Here is a 16,041-nt window from a genome sequence, read left to right on the forward strand (position 1 = left end):
ACACATTTTCAATCATATCTCATTAATGGAATGGAATTTTTCAATGAAATTTACGTCACATATATTTGAAATTATATGCATTCTACTCATATTCTCAAAATTCATATTTTCTCTTAAAACGTGCGTGTACGCGCGCGTTGAAATATTTGTATGCTCCAATCGAGCTCAATTTTTTTTTTTTGCACACGTTTCAGACGATTTGAAGCATTTTTTGAAAAATTGAAAAAATCGGACGGACGCGTACGCGCGCGCACATATACGCATGCACAGCTCAAATGCAATAGAAATTTCCCGTTTTTTTCACACTTATCGAATACCTAAAATGTCAAGAAATATTTTTACCAAGTTTCAAGTCAATCCGACTCAATATGACGTCATACGGGCCCGTCAAAGTTGAAATTTTGCGCGCGCGTCAATGGCGATATACAGTGCAACAATGCAAAAAAACCGCCAATTTTAAATCCGATTTTACTCGTCAGGATGGACAGTGACCCCCCCCCCCCCATTTTCTTTACATATTCTGAAAGCTGATGAGTTGTACATGTCGTTTCATGGGTTGGCAATGCTGAAAAAAAAAATGATTAAAAGACTATAAAGTAAAAAATAATACAGTAAAAAGGTAAATTTTCAAAATGACGTCATCAAATTTCAAGTTTACTCGAGCGTATCTCACTTATCCTTTGCCGATTGTCACCCAGATTTCAGTATGTTGTAGCTTATTTAATGTTCGTTCATTAATGTGATAACAACATTTCAATTGGATGACAGCATCACCTCGTAAAAATGGATTAAAAGTAATCTTGTCAAATTTGACCGGTATACGTGTTATCTCTATGGGAGTGCAGTTTTTCTGGAAATGAAAATTGACATGACTATCTTCTCCGAGCACTAGCTCACTTATGCTTCGGTGAATTTAATATGTTGTAGCTGAGATTTCGGGCTATCGCTATAAGCCCTTCATTTTTTAATATGAGGTCGAGATCATGTCAAGAAACTTGGTTAAAATTAGAGCTTATCATCGATGTATTGGGATATTTCTTTTTTTCTGCAACTCTTTTTTTTTGCAATAACTCAAGAAAAGCAGCCCCTATCATCACCATATTTTGCGCATGTTTAGTTCATGTTACGTACATCATTTCATAAAATAACAACTACTTGATCGGACACCATCTTAGGTATGTAAATTAAGGTCAGATGTCATAAATGTTTCATCCTGTATCTTGGTAAATACATGTCTTATCTTTCCCATATTTTGCACACGCAAAAACCATGTTACAAGAATCATTTCACAAAATAACCACTTTTTGCTCAGATGCCATCTTGGGTGTGCAAAGTGGGATCAAAGGTCATATGTACTTCTTTCTGTATCTTCGTTATGACGTGTTATCTCTATGGGAGGGAATTTTTCTAGGTGTGAAAATTGACATGATTGTCTTTATCGAGCACTAGCTCACTTACCCTTCGGTGAATTTCTCCCAGATTTTAATATGTTGTAGCTGAGACTTTGGGCTATCGACAATGTGCCATTTGTTTTTCATAGGGTGTCGGGATCACGTTAAAATACTTGGTTGAAATTAAAGGTTATCTTCGATGTATTGAGATATTTTTTTTTTCTTTCTGCAACTTTCTTTGCAATAACTCAAGTAAAACAGCCCCTATCACCCCCATATTTTGCACATGTTTAGTTCATGTCACGTACATTATTTCATAAAAAACAACTACTTGATCGGACACCATCTTGGGTATGTAAATTAGGGTCAAATGTCACAAATGTTTCATCCTGTATCTTGGTGAATACATGTCCTATCTTTTCCATATTTTGCACACGCAAAGATTATGTTACAAGAATCATTTTACAATAAACCACTTTTTGCTCAGATGCCATCTTGGATGTGCAAAGTGGGGTCAAAGGTCATACGTACTTCTACCTGTGTCTTCGTAATACGTGTTATCTCTATGGGAGGGAATTTTTCTAGATATGAAAATTGACATGACTGTCTTTACCGAGCACTAGCTCACTTATCCTTCGGTGAATTTCTCAAAGATTTGTATATGTTGTAGCTGACATTTTGGGCTATCGACTGTGTGCCATCTAATTTTTTACTGGATGCCGAGATCACATCGAAAAACTTGGTTGAAATCGAAGGTTAGCTTCGATGTAGGGAGATATTTCTTTCTCTCTGCAACTTTCTTTGCAATAACTCAAGTAAAACAGCCCCTATCATCCCCATATTTTGCACATGTTTAGTTCATGTCACGTACATTATTTCATAAAATAACAACTACTTGATTGGACACCATCTTGGGTATGTAAATTAGGGTCAAACGTCATAAATGTTTCATCCTGTATCTTGGAGAATACATGTCCTATCTTTCCCATATTTTGCACACGCAAAGACCCTGTTACAAGAACCATTTCACAAAATAACCACTTTTTGCTCAGATGCCATCTTGTCTGTGCAAAGTGGGGTCAATGGTCAAATATACTTCATTCTGTATCTTCGTTATAGTGTATACGGAATTTGGTACCAAAGTTGGCAGACCTGACTCCCTTTTCTAAATGAGAATCCAAACATCACACGGCCAATGTCCCTTAACACAGATGAAACCTGTATGGTCATGCCTATATTGGGATCAGGACTCAAATCATTGATTTTCGAAGAGATCGGATCACCTAATTTGTCAACTTGATGACAAATTCCAAGTCTAGTTCATTTTAATCTTGTAAGGGGGTTTCACACCAAGCTTTGCGTAGAGTTGCGTAGAGTTGCGTAGTGACTACGCCGAAATCGGCTGCGTACTCATGAAAAATAATTGTGATGATCCGCGCAGGATTTGCGTAGTCCCGGCGTAGGGTTACGTATGGTTGCGTAGGAAGCGCGTATCAACCTAGCTTATTCGGCGTGTAGCGGACGTAGAGTTGCGTACCATAAACGTAGGTCGGGCGTACAGGCCACGTAGAGTTACTTACAGTTGCGGGAAGTTGCGTACCGCGGGCGTATGCACAAATTAATGAAACTGCAGAGCTACTTCAGCATAGCCTTCTGCTTCTTATTCCACTAATTGCCTGCTGTTCAAACATGATATGGTGGGGAGGTTAAATCCCTTGCTGGTATCTCCAGTTCTCCAGTATTTAGCTGTCCTAGAAACAGCATTCGCATAAATACGAACGTTTTGCAAAAATGAGAAAAGAAAATAAGATGTTGCAAGAATTAGAATTAAGAAGTATGTGGGTCAAACCTCGGATCCAGCGGCGACCAAGGGGCAATATGAACAACTGATGAAAAAAAAAAAACTGCATGCCGACGATGTTTCTTCATATCATTTTCATGTGAATTAAGCCACAGGCGTTCAATACACTCTTGACACGACATGCACCGAGAATATTACACAATAAGATACAAATTTCAGGAAATCTTTAGAACCTATAGCTTCAAACTTGCCATAACCTTCACTTGATCAAGATGACCAGCAGCATTATCATGAAGTAACTTCAGGTTCGTGGAGATACGTACAATGCCCACCTGCCAGACATGGAACAACTGTAGCGTGGCAACACAAGCAGAGCAGAAAATGAGCAAAGGAGCTACCTCATGGTGCCATGGGAAGATGAGATACCCATCATTTAGATCAGTGTGATTAAATGGCACTTGCAATTGCAGTAGCTTCCTCTACCTTATTGGGCATCCAAGCCACCAATAACATGAGGAGACAACATGTCTTTATACCGATTCTCCCTGATGCTCCTCCAGAAATCTTTACTAGCCTGCCAACTTTATCTCGTTGAGTTTTCACTCATGTCTGCGTGTGCTAGCCTGGTTGATCACTATACTGTAGCATACCTTGACCTATGCCTTTCACTCCAACAAAGGGTTGAGTGGTGGCATCCGCTTCATGATGTCCTGCCATTCTTGGCGGTTGCTGGCTAGATGACTGGCTTCTACTAGTGAGCATATGTTTTTGCTCCTACAGTCTGTTTTTACACAGTCTGTCCATCTCTTGGGTGGTCTTCCCTGTGGTCTCTTACCAGAAATTCTTCCCTCCATTGCTAATTTAGGAAGGCGTGTTACCGGCATACGTATGAGATGTCCAAAATATCGTAGTCTTCTTTGGGAGATTCTATCTAATACTGTTCTTGTTGCATTCAATTGGTTCCTTATTGTGGTGTTCCTTATTCTATCCATTCGTGTTACGCCACATATTTTCCGCAGGCATGTCATTTCAAAAGTCATTAGGCGGTTTTCATCTTCTTTCCTGAGTGTCCATGTCTCTGCTCCATATAGTAATATAGGGAGAATTAGTGCCCTGTATAATTCGGTCTTTGTTGATGACTTAATATTTGTTGAGCTCCATATGGTGTGAAGTTTCTGGACTGCCCCCATGGCTTTTCCAATCCTGTTTTTGATTTCCGGAGCATTGGATCCATCTTGACTAATAATTCCACCTAGGTAGGTGAAATTTTCCACTTGAGTCAGCTCTTTATCTTCTATACTGATGTGTATTTGTTTGGGCTCTTTGCTGATATACTGCACCTCTGTCTTCCTGATATTTATCTTCAGACCCAAGGAGGAGCTGCTGAGATGTACCTTGTCAACAAGAGTTTGGAGGTCTTCTTCACTTTCTGCTATCAAAGCAATGTCATCTGCATAGCATAGGTTGTTGATGACTTGTCCTTGGATATTAGCTCCAATTTTGATGTCGTGGAGGGCGTATTGCATAACAAGTTCAAGTAAGATGTTAAATAGTTGTGGTGAGATTACACATCCTTGTCTTACTCCCACTGTTACCTTGAACCAATCTGTTAGGTCGCCATTTACCCTAACTGCACTTTGTGATTTCTGGTAAAGTGCTTTCAAAATATTGATGATTTTTCTAGAAAATCCAAAGAAGTTGAGTGCTTTCCACAAAGCCTCTTGCCAGATAGAGTCAAAGGCCTTTTCAAAGTCTACATAACATAAGAATAGTCCTCTTTTTCTTTCCATATATTTCTCAATGATTTGTCGTGGAGTAAAGAGTTGGTCTACTGTTGATCTTCCTGGTCGGAAACCTGCCTGTGATTCTGACAAAACTTGTTCTGTTCTATCTAGAATGCATCTCTGAATGACAAGGGCTAATATTTTGCCAGCATGGCTGAGAAGACTAATTCCTCTGTAATTACGACAATCAAGTTTGTCTTTTTTCTTATAGATGGGGGTTATAATTGCCTTTCCCCAATCATCTGGGAAGGACTCATTTTGCCATATCTTTTGGCATAGTTGATGCAAGACGTCTATCCCGGCATCTCCAGCAGCTTTTATCTCTTCAGCTGAAATGCCATCAAATCCGGTTGCCTTTCCATCAGCTAATCTCTTGATAGCACTCGCAATCTCTTCCCTCGTAATATTAGGTTCTTCATCTGTGTTCTGCATTTGGGGTATACAGCTTGCTGTGTCCTCGTCAACTGGGTTTTGATTATTGTACAGATCCTCAAAGCTTTCTTTCCATCTAGTTTCGACCTCTTTGAGTTCTGTCAAAATTTCTCCATTCCTATCTTTTATTGTTTGCATTTTGATAGATGCTTTGTTGGTAATGATCTTTATCGTTGAGTAGACCTCCTTTGATTTTGCTGCCTGGTGAGCCTTGTCCACTTTTGCACACAAGCTTTTGAGCCAGGTGTCTTTACATCCTTTTAATTTCCTCTTAATTTCACGATTCAAAAAATTATATCTACTCTTTTTTAATGAATCATGTGATTTAGCTTGCTTCACTTTGCTACGTTCATTTGACAGATTTATAACTTCTTCACTGATCCATGGTTTACTTTTATTAGCTTTCCTGTTCCCCAAGATCTTTTCTGAGGTCTCGGCAAATGCTGTCTTTACTTCTTCCCACACAGTTTGTGTGTCAGTGTCTGGCATGTCTAGCAGAGGGGCGAATCTTCCTCCAATTTCCACTTCAAAGTTGGCCCTGACCTGTGGATCTTTCAGTCTGAAGACATCATAATGTTTTGGGTAATTAATTTTCTTATTTATTTTGAATTTCAGTCGTAGGTTTGCCAGCACTAGTTGGTGATCAGATCCCGCGTCTGCACTTGGGAAGCTTCTAGCATTTGTGACACAGTGCTTGTACTTTTCATTGATCAGGATGTAGTCTATCATATTGTGCGTCTTCTGGTCTGGAGATTCCCAGGTCCACTGTCGATTCTGTTTTCTCTGTTTGAACATGGTGTTGGTGACTGACAAATTATTTGCAGCACAGAAATTGAGTAGCTTTTCTCCTCGTCCGTTTTGGGAGCCATAGCCGTAGTTGCCTAATACATTCTCCCAGTTTGTTCTATCACTTCCTACTTTGGCATTTAGATCTCCCATTACAATGAGCAGGTCATTCTTGTTTGTTTTGTTGACTACGGTTTGCAGTTGGTCATAAAATTCATCTACTTCACCTTCCGGATCAGCTGTATTTGGGGCATACACCTGTATAATGGTTATGGCCCCAGCTTTCATCTGAAATCTCGCTGACATGATCCTTTGTGAGACGGGGTTGTAGCCTAGTAAAGCACCTTGGGCTGTTTTGTTGAGTATGAGAGCTACCCCTTGCCTGTGGACCGATTTGTTGCTTGAACACAGGATTTTGTATCCCTGGTGTATGAACTCGCCAGAGTCTGTCCAGTGAGTTTCTGAAATGCCGAGGACTTCCCAGTCAAACTTCTTCATCTGGTTAAGCAGGATTTCGAGATTTCCTTGTTGATGGAGTGTCCGTACATTCCATGTCCCGATTCCAATTTTCTTTTTCGTCGTTAGTAGCGCCTTCTTGCCTCTCGATTTATCAGCATCATATCGTCTAATCGGTGGCCTGCTATTTGCATGGCTCAGCCTAGTAGTACCCGTTGGTCTTCTAGTTAGATTGAGATGTGATGCGTCATTCTTCTCTACAGGATGTAGGTTCGTTTGGCGAGATGGCTGGTTAGTAGAAGCAGGGGCTGGGACCATGGTGCCAGTATTTTGTTCCATCATGATGCAGTTTCGCTCAAGAGTTAGCTAGGCGGGTGAGACATTCCTCTCCTAGCCACCCTGGTCTGTTCGTCACCAACTGCACAGGTCAGTATCATACCTTCTACCCCAATCTCCATATATATATATATATATATATATGCCTATATATTTATATATATATTTTTTTTTTGATGACTGATACAGCAGCTTCTTAGCCTCCTTGTTATAGTCTTCACGAGCCTTATCATAGACTATCGGGTGCTATTGAACCCACTCCATTAGAACGTGTACCCTTTCTTGGTCAGTTAAAACTAATAAGACTGGAAGCACGTTCTGTTTCCTCTACTTCGGTGATTTAAGGAACTTCCCGCTTGAGCTTCATTGCCAGATTAGTTCACACAGTTCTGGCGAATTGTCTGCATCTTGATCACTAGAGGTATGTAAAAATGAGCAGGAGAAGAACTCTTGCACCTACCACAGCGATTTGCTCTTCCTTTTCGGCCTTTTGCAGTCAATAGGCCTACATAATGAAGACTCGAAGAGCACAGGAAGATACATTCACCAGCCATTCAGAGTCCAGTGGGATGAATGGTATCATTCAGTTTTTAAACATGGATCATATTGAAATGCCAAATCTTCACCAATAATAATAGTCTACGCAATTGTAAGCAACACTACGTAAATATACGCCAGGTCTACGCAAATCTACGCAAATGTCTACGTAACAGTACGCAACACTACGCCATGTCATACGCGAGCCGAAAAATTGCCTTCGTGTGAACACGGTTTGATCGCGTACTGTTGAGTATAAACGGCGCACAGTTGCGTAGTGTTGCGTAGACTTGCGTAAAACCTGCGTATCACTGCTCTACGCGGAGGGTACGCGAAAAAATTAAACATGTTTAATTTTTTTGCGTACATCTCGCGCACGTAAAGCTCGGTGTAAAACGTAAAGCTCGGTGTGAAACCCCCTGGGTTTCACACCAAGCTTTGCGTAGAGTTACGTAGTGTTGCGTAGGGTTGTGTAGTGAATACGCAACACCTCGCAACTATGCGCTGTGAGCACGCAACTCTGCGTAACAAGTATGCCGAGGGACGCAAAATTTGTACGCGAAATGTACGCAGAAAATTAAACATGTTTAATTTTTTCGCGTACCGTCCGCGTACCGCACTGGTACGCAAATTTTACGCAAGTGTACGCAACACTACGCAACTCTGCGCCATTTAAACGCAACAGTACGCCACCAAACCGTGTTCACACGAAAGGACTTTTTGGGCTCGCGTATGACATGGCGTAGTGTTGCGTACTGTTACGTAGACATTTGTGTAGACTTGCGTAGACCTGGCGTACATTTGCGTAGTGTTGCTTACAGTTGCGTAGCCTTTATTACTGCAAATGCAAATTTGGCATTCCCATGCATGATCCGTGTTGGAAAACTGCTTGGTTTCATTCATTCCACTGGACTCTGCACATCGCTGGTGAATGATTCTACATGTGCTCTTCGAGACTATCCTTCTTGTGTAGCCTGATAACTGCACAATGCCGAAAAGGAAGAGCAAAGGGTGTAATACGGGCAAGAGTTCTTCTCCTGCTCATCAAGATGCAGACAATTCGCCAGCACTATCTGAACCTAGTGATGAATCTGGCAATGGAGATGCCCGGGAAGTTTCAAAACCACTGAAGAAGAGGAGACAAACCAAGCTTCCACCCTTTTCAGTTTCAAATGACCAAGAGAGGGTGGCTATTATGGAGTGGGTGCAACAACACCCGATGCTCTATGATAAGGCTTGTGAAGACTATAGTAATAAGGAGGCAAAGAAGCAGCTGTATCAGGAAAAGGCCTTGGAGATTGGGGTGGAAGATACAGGTGACAAGCCAGGACAGCGCTTGCAGACATGGGTGAAAACTCAACGAGATAAAGTTGGTAGACTTATGAAGATCTCTAGAGGAGCATCAGGGAGTGGATCTATTAACATGACAGCAGAAAACAGTCGCTTCCTGAAACGATTTGGTTGGATCCATCAGTACCGAAACGTGAAGAACATTGGAACCCCAAGTGTTGCTGGATTGGTAAGTATAGGTTTCCTACACGATCCCTGGTTCTACTCCCTAGCTGTTTCATTTAATGTAGAAATAAACATTTCTTTAATGGAATGAATGCCTTTGTCCCCACTGCGCACTATATTTAATTGTTATTCCTGACAAGGCTTATTTATATTCCAAGGTCCTGTGAGACATTTGTTCAAGAAGCTGCACTTCCCTTTAATGCATGTCCATAATTATTCATCAGAAATGAATATATCAACATCAAGGGACACAAAAATCAACAGTAAACAAGTCAATATTAATGAAAATGGCATGTTTTGTTTTTTTAACCTGGTGTAGAAAGGAACAGTAGGCCTATGTGCATCATCAGAAGGGAAAAGAGAATCTGAGGACGGAGATGAGGGGGCTGATGAAGAAGAGAACGATGAAGACGAAACCATAGACCTCAGTGTTAACGGGTCGATAGACAGCAGGCCTCCCAGCCGGGCATCTTCCAGCAAGGATTCACGAAGCAAAGGAGGACCATGCAAGAAGAGGGATATCTCCCCTGCATCAGATTTTGCTCAGGTAAAGTGTTTTTAGATTTTATCATGTTTATGGAACGAATGCAGCAAACACAAATTGTCACAGAAAAAAAGAAAGTATATAAGTATAAATAATGCAATTGATAATGAAAAAAAAAGAGGAAACGAGAAAGTGAGAGAAGGATGAAGCAGCTGAGAAAGGCCATACATGTTACAGAAAGAGCAATAGAAGGAGGAAGACAGAAATAGTGATCAGAAAAATACACAGAAATGGGAATTGCGTGAGCAAAAGCGAAAAATTAAGAGAGAAGGACAGATTTTCCAATTCATGAATTTCTTCCGTCGAGATGTTTTCATTGCAACTGATTGACAATTTGCCCTACATCGACGTACATAAGCACTGAATCATGGGCGTACATACTCGAGCAGGATTCGAACCTACGACCATGATTTTTTTATCATGGCTACTACTAAAACACTGATCAATTCAGTGCTTATGTACGTCGATGTAGGGCAATTTGTCAATCAGTTGCAATGAAAACATCTCGACGGAAGAAATTCATGAATTTGAATAACAAAGCAGTACCCGCTGCATGCTATAAGGATTAGAACCAACACTTGCTGTCGGGCGAAAGCTCGGTGGTCTAGTGGAGATGACGCCTGTCCGGTGACCAGGAGGTCGTAGGTTCGAATCCTGCTCGAGTATGTACGCCCATGATTTTTTTATCATGGCTACTACTAAAACACTGATCAATTCAGTGCTTATGTACGTCGATGTAGGGCAATTTGTCAATCAGTTGCAATGAAAACATCTCGACGGAAGAAATTCATGAATTTGAATAACAAAGCAGTACCCGCTGCATGCTATAAGGATTAGAACCAACACTTGCTGTCGGGCGAAAGCTCGGTGGTCTAGTGGAGATGACGCCTGTCCGGTGACCAGGAGGTCGTAGGTTCGAATCCTGCTCGAGTATGTACGCCCATGATTTTTATCATGGCTACTACTAAAACACTGATCAATTCAGTGCTTATGTACGTCGATGTAGGGCAATTTGTCAATCAGTTGCAATGAAAACATCTCGAAGGAAGAAATTCATGAATTTGAATAACAAAGCAGTACCCGCTGCATGCTATAAGGATTAGAACCAACACTTGCTGTCGGGCGAAAGCTCTGTGGTCTAGTGGAGATGACGCCTGTCCGGTGACCAGGAGGTCGTAGGTTCGAATCCTGCTTGAGTATGTACGCCCATGATTTTTTATCATGGCTACTACTAAAACACTGATCAATTCAGTGCTTATGTACGTCGATGTAGGGCAATTTGTCAATCAGTTGCAAGGACAGATTTTGTCTGTATTTCACTCATTACTTCTATTTGTATGTCTTTTTAGCTGTCAAAACAGGTCAGTTCCACCAGGGCTGCCATTATTGAAGCTATGAACGCGGAAAAGGGTTTCGAGAGTCAAAGGATGTTTGCAGAACTGGTGTTTCATGAAACAAGCAAGATGGATGAGGAGACGTGGAACGAATATTATATCGATGCAACAAAACAGCTTCATCAATACAGAAGACAGCAAATCCAGAAGAACCGGGAATTACAACAAGCCCAGCAGCCGTTTCAGCCTCTTGCACAGCCCTCCAAGGCTCCTCCACAATTCCGACCTCCAATACAAACTTTCCAGTCCCATCCACAACCCTTCCCGTCTCCTGCACAACCCTTCCGGAATCAAAAATTTTTTGAGCCTTCGATTTACCATGGTCAGTCACTGGGCCACCAAGACATCTCGCCACAGGGCCACCCGTTCCGAGGTCATCAATACAGTTCGTCACAGAGTCAACAGCCGCATGGCCAGCAGACGACATCGCAAGACTTTCAGGCCCATCATAATCTCCCTGTATGGTATCCGCCTCAAGAGCGAAGCTCATCATCTGCTGGACCTGCCAAGAAGCCCTTGTCCTACTCTGACACGGGTGCTAGTACCAGCAGCTATGATACTGCCTCACAGATGTTTACCTTCCAGGGTCCAGATCCCCTGATGAACGCGTCCAGTGAGAACAACACTCAAGAAGAGACCGATAGGGAATAACTGTTGTGTTCACAAGCTGCCAGGATAAAACTGTGTCTGGCAAGTGTTACAGACGGTTGATCTTGACTTTTTATTTTTTTTCATTTCTTAGATTTTTTGTTTTCATGTTTTAACTCTTTGATTTTAAAGTAGGCATTTAGACCTACATAGCGTTTTAGACTTCATCAGGATTTACATGTAAGTTTGGGACTGTTGTCGCCATGGTAATCATTATTTCGTGTTCAAGTTTGTATTTGAAGTTGCTCTCCTCCTGTAAGTTTACAGTTCACATTTTAAAGTGTTAGCAGGGTTTTCATTCTTGTTTTCTGCTGTTTGTTGGTTTCATGATAATCAGTAGGCCTACTTAATGATCAAGATACAGTCATGTCAGTTGTATTATATATTTTGTCATGTAACTTTACAAATTACATTTCAGAGTGTATAAGCAAGGATTTATGCTTGTTTTATGCTGCTGTTCGTATAAGATTATAGTGATCATAAGGCTAATTATCAAGTTAAAGTTGTGTAAAACTTTTGTTGTTTAAGGTCACATAAATTTTGATTGACGTTAATGTTACTCTTCTCAGACGCCATAAAGTTGAATGGTATGGTTATGTGTTGAAGGGAATATCTTTTGTTGACATTTTCAAAGTAAACTAATTAAAAACCATTTTTTTTTGTCTTAAGACCAAATATACAAGTCTCAAAGTCAAAATGGTCTGGATTTAGAATCAAACACATTTTTGCAAATATTGTGCAGTCTGCAAGACAGGCTTTTACGTCAGCCTTTTATTGAATCAACCGTGGCACTACATCAGACATGTCAGATATGTAATAGTTTGAGCAACGCACGAATACAGAAATGTCTACTCTAGTTTGTAGATTTGAGATGAATTTCAAATTTCTCTCCTCCCCCCTTCCCCAACAAAAAATAAGAATATTCAACGCGTTGTCTTTCAAGATACACTATATATAGGATTTCGAAGAGTCAGCATCTGCTCGGCCGCAAAAATAGAATTATGACACATTTATCAATGACAATTTCTTCCAGCATGACTATCATAAGAAAATTCTTGTTTCCGTAATAATGAAACTGACCACAATCAAACGGAACCCCTTTTACATGCTGTTATAGTTATCATATGTTCTTCAAGAAAAACTGAAATAATTGTAAAACTTTTAAGATTCTCTGTAACCTGCACAGTTTGTTTGCTTCATAATAAATTTTGTCTCTTAAACAAGCTGAATTCGATCCGTATGTATTAATTCACAGTTATACAAATCTACACATTTCAACAGAACTGCAACGACTACTTTGTAAAATTTTCAATGAAATATCACATCAAACAAGGTTGGTGAAGACGTATTGTCTCCCAAATGCTATTGTGGCTTCGATGTCCAAGAAAGAGGAATGTCATTCAGTCACACTGATATAATTATTGATGATCAGTATCTCATCTAGCCATTGCACACTGCCTATACAGGCGATCGAGTTGAAATACTCCACGAGGTTGTTTCTTTGCTCCTTTGCTGCTCTTCTATAGAAAAATTATTGCTTCAGTAATAACGAAACTGACTACAATCAAACGAAACCCCTTTGCATGCTGCTATTATTATCATTATGTATTTCAAGCAAAGCGAAATATTCATATAACTTGTAAGATTCTCTGTAAGTAGCACAGTTTGTTTGTACAAATTAAAATATATTGTTTTTGAACAACGGAATTCGATCCTTTTGCATTTATTCACAATGATTGTGCTTTATAAATGTCGTGTGCTTTGACTGAAATGCAACAACGTCTCTGTAAATTTTCAAACAAGGTTGGTAAAAGACATATTGTTTCCAAAATGTTATGGCGGCTTCGATGCCCAAGGTAGAGGAATGTTCAGTCATCGTATCATGGCACACTGCCTACGGGCGAGTTGAAAGACTCGACGAGGTAGTTCATTTGCTCCTTTTCTGTTCTATTATATATCTTGCTTCAGTTACTATTTAGTTTAGTTTGAAGTTTTTATTAGCAACAACATTTTGAACATGTACATTTCAATTATTATACAATTGTATTTACATACATGTATGGAAAAAAATACTTATCTATGACTCCTTTACAATAACATGATTAAATGAAGACATTTGAGATTTAAATGTGATACATGTAGCGTAATTCTACAAAGTTGTTGTTGTTCACAAGGAAACCAAAAGTTAGCACACGTGCTAGTCGAGATTGGTCACCTTGATCTTCATACTAAAAGCTAAACGCAAACGAGAAATTATTACATGGTTGGTTGAAATGGCAGTTAATATTTAAATACAATGTACATCATATATTTTGTAACATAGAAAACTAATTATACTTGATGCAGTATATAATATCTATTAGAGAAGGAAATCTGCAAGGCATTTACGAAATGTGGATCTTTTGCTTTGTTCACGCATTTCTCGTGGCAATGTGTTCCAAAGTTTTGGACCTAAGTAAGAAATCGAAAATTGTCCCTGTGTGGTTCTAAATTTTGGTAAGTACAACATTCTTTTTTCATTTGTTCTTGTCCTGTAAGTATGATGCACAATTTGGCAATAGTCATACAAAGGGTGCGGAATAGTTCCATTGCAGAGATCGTACATAAATGTTAAAACTGAAAACATAAAACTTATGTAACCTAACAACATCTAGAACTTTGAATCGTTGGAACAATGGTTCTGAATGTGTTCGTAAAGTCGAAAATGTTATAGCTCTCAGAGCCATTTTTTGAGAAATATGTATACAATTTAAGTGAGATTTATAAGTACTGCCCCATACCTCAATACCATATAATATGTGTGGTTGTATAAAAGATTTATACAAAAGCACAAGAATGCGCTGCGGAACATACTGTCTTAATTTATACAATACACCTACTTTCCTTCGAACACATTTATTTACCAATTGAATGTGAGGTTTCCAAGTGAGATGACAATCAATCTGAGTTCCGATAAAGGATGCAACACTCACTTCATCAATGTCTGTGCCAGATAGTTTTATTGCACCCCTCATCGCAACTAACTGGCGTTTTCTTCTGATTACCATATAATTTGTTTTCTTTAAATTGATTGTAATTTTATTGGCATTACACCATGTTTGAACTCTGTGCAGGTTTTCATTTACTTCATTCACATCTATTTCTTTTTGGCGAGCAGCATAAGTATGAAAAATATTTGAATCGTCGGCAAACAATCTGAATTCAAAGAAAGAGCAAGAGCGTGGCAAATCATTTATAAATATCAAAAAGAGTGTAGGCCCCAAAACTGACCCTTGCGGGACACCACAAGTTATAGTCTTCGGTGTCGAGACCATTCCTCTATAAGATAGCAGCTGAGATCTGTTGGACAGATAATCAGCAAACCATTGAAGTGGAATTCCACGAATACCATAATGAGCCAGTTTACATAGAAGAATATCATGATTTATCGTATCAAAAGCCTTTTTAAAATCTATAAAGATACCAAGTGTTACTTTTCCTTCATCAAGTGATGTCATTAGAGTATTTACAAGATCAATTAAAGACAATTTCGTACTGTATCTTTTACGAAAGCCATACTGGTGTTTACAAAAAATATCATTGGACTCAAAAAAATCAACCAGTCTATCATTTACAATTTTCTCTAAAACCTTTCAAATTATTGGCAGAACGGAGATAGGTCGGTAATTTCCAGGGTCCGATTTTGGTCCTTTTTATATATTGGTGTTACTTTGGCTATCTTTAAGGCTTGAGGATAAATTCCAGTTTCTAAGGACAAATTAAAAATGTAAAGCAATGGCTTACAAACAAAACTTGCTGCATCCTTTAATAATCTTACTGATAAATTATCATATCCATGTGATTTCTTCGAGTCTAATGCAAATAAAATATCGAACACTTCTTTCTCTGTAACTGGCCTCCAAAATAACGATTTATTATTCTTTTCCCCCAAGAATTCCTTTAGATTAATTTGTGTTTCAGGAATCTTAGTGGCCAACTTTGGTCCTACAGTAACAAAATAGTCATTAAGCTCTTCTGCTATTTCTTTTGCAGAAAAAAACAGATTTAACTTCATCAACTTTACTAACCACCAACTCTTCAATGTCTAAACTTGCAGTATGTTCTTTACCAGGATATAACAACTCATTGACTATTTTCCATGTTTTACACGAATCTTGCTTATTATTATTAAACATACTACTATAATAAACCCGTTTGGCATTTTTCAAAACAGTAGTTAAAATATTTCGATATACCTTGTACTCCCTTTCATATTTTAGATCAAAATTTGATGACCTATACTTTTTATACAATTTGTATTTCTTTTTAATTGATTTTTAAATCGCCTTTGTTACCCATGGATTTTTAGGGTAACATTTTGAATGACTAGTACTATTGTTCTTTCTTAATGGAGCATGTTTATCACATATTTCCCGAA

General features: G+C 39.2%; 1 protein-coding gene across 1 annotated transcript; it reads right to left on the reverse strand.

The window, feature by feature from the left end:
* Positions 1-3,857: 3,857 nt before the first annotated feature.
* Positions 3,858-6,968, reverse strand: LOC140233968 (craniofacial development protein 2-like). Its single transcript, XM_072314056.1, has 2 exons — positions 5,801-6,968; positions 3,858-4,048 (listed from the first exon to the last, which is right to left on the reverse strand). Exons 1-2 carry the CDS (start codon positions 6,966-6,968, stop codon positions 3,858-3,860), a joined length of 1,359 nt encoding a protein of 452 aa, XP_072170157.1.
* Positions 6,969-16,041: the final 9,073 nt, after the last annotated feature.

Source organism: Diadema setosum, chromosome 10 (genome assembly GCF_964275005.1).
Source record: "Diadema setosum chromosome 10, eeDiaSeto1, whole genome shotgun sequence".
Classification (NCBI taxonomy): domain Eukaryota; kingdom Metazoa; phylum Echinodermata; class Echinoidea; order Diadematoida; family Diadematidae; genus Diadema; species Diadema setosum.

Coding starts and splice junctions, on each gene's coding strand:
- LOC140233968 (XM_072314056.1), bottom strand. CDS start 6,968: ATGGTCCCAGCCCCTGCTTCTACTAACCAGCCATCTCGCCAAACGAAC. Junction 4,049..5,800: donor GAACAGGAAAGCTAATAAAA/GTAAACCATGGA, acceptor TTCCTAAATTAG/CAATGGAGGGAAGAATTTCT.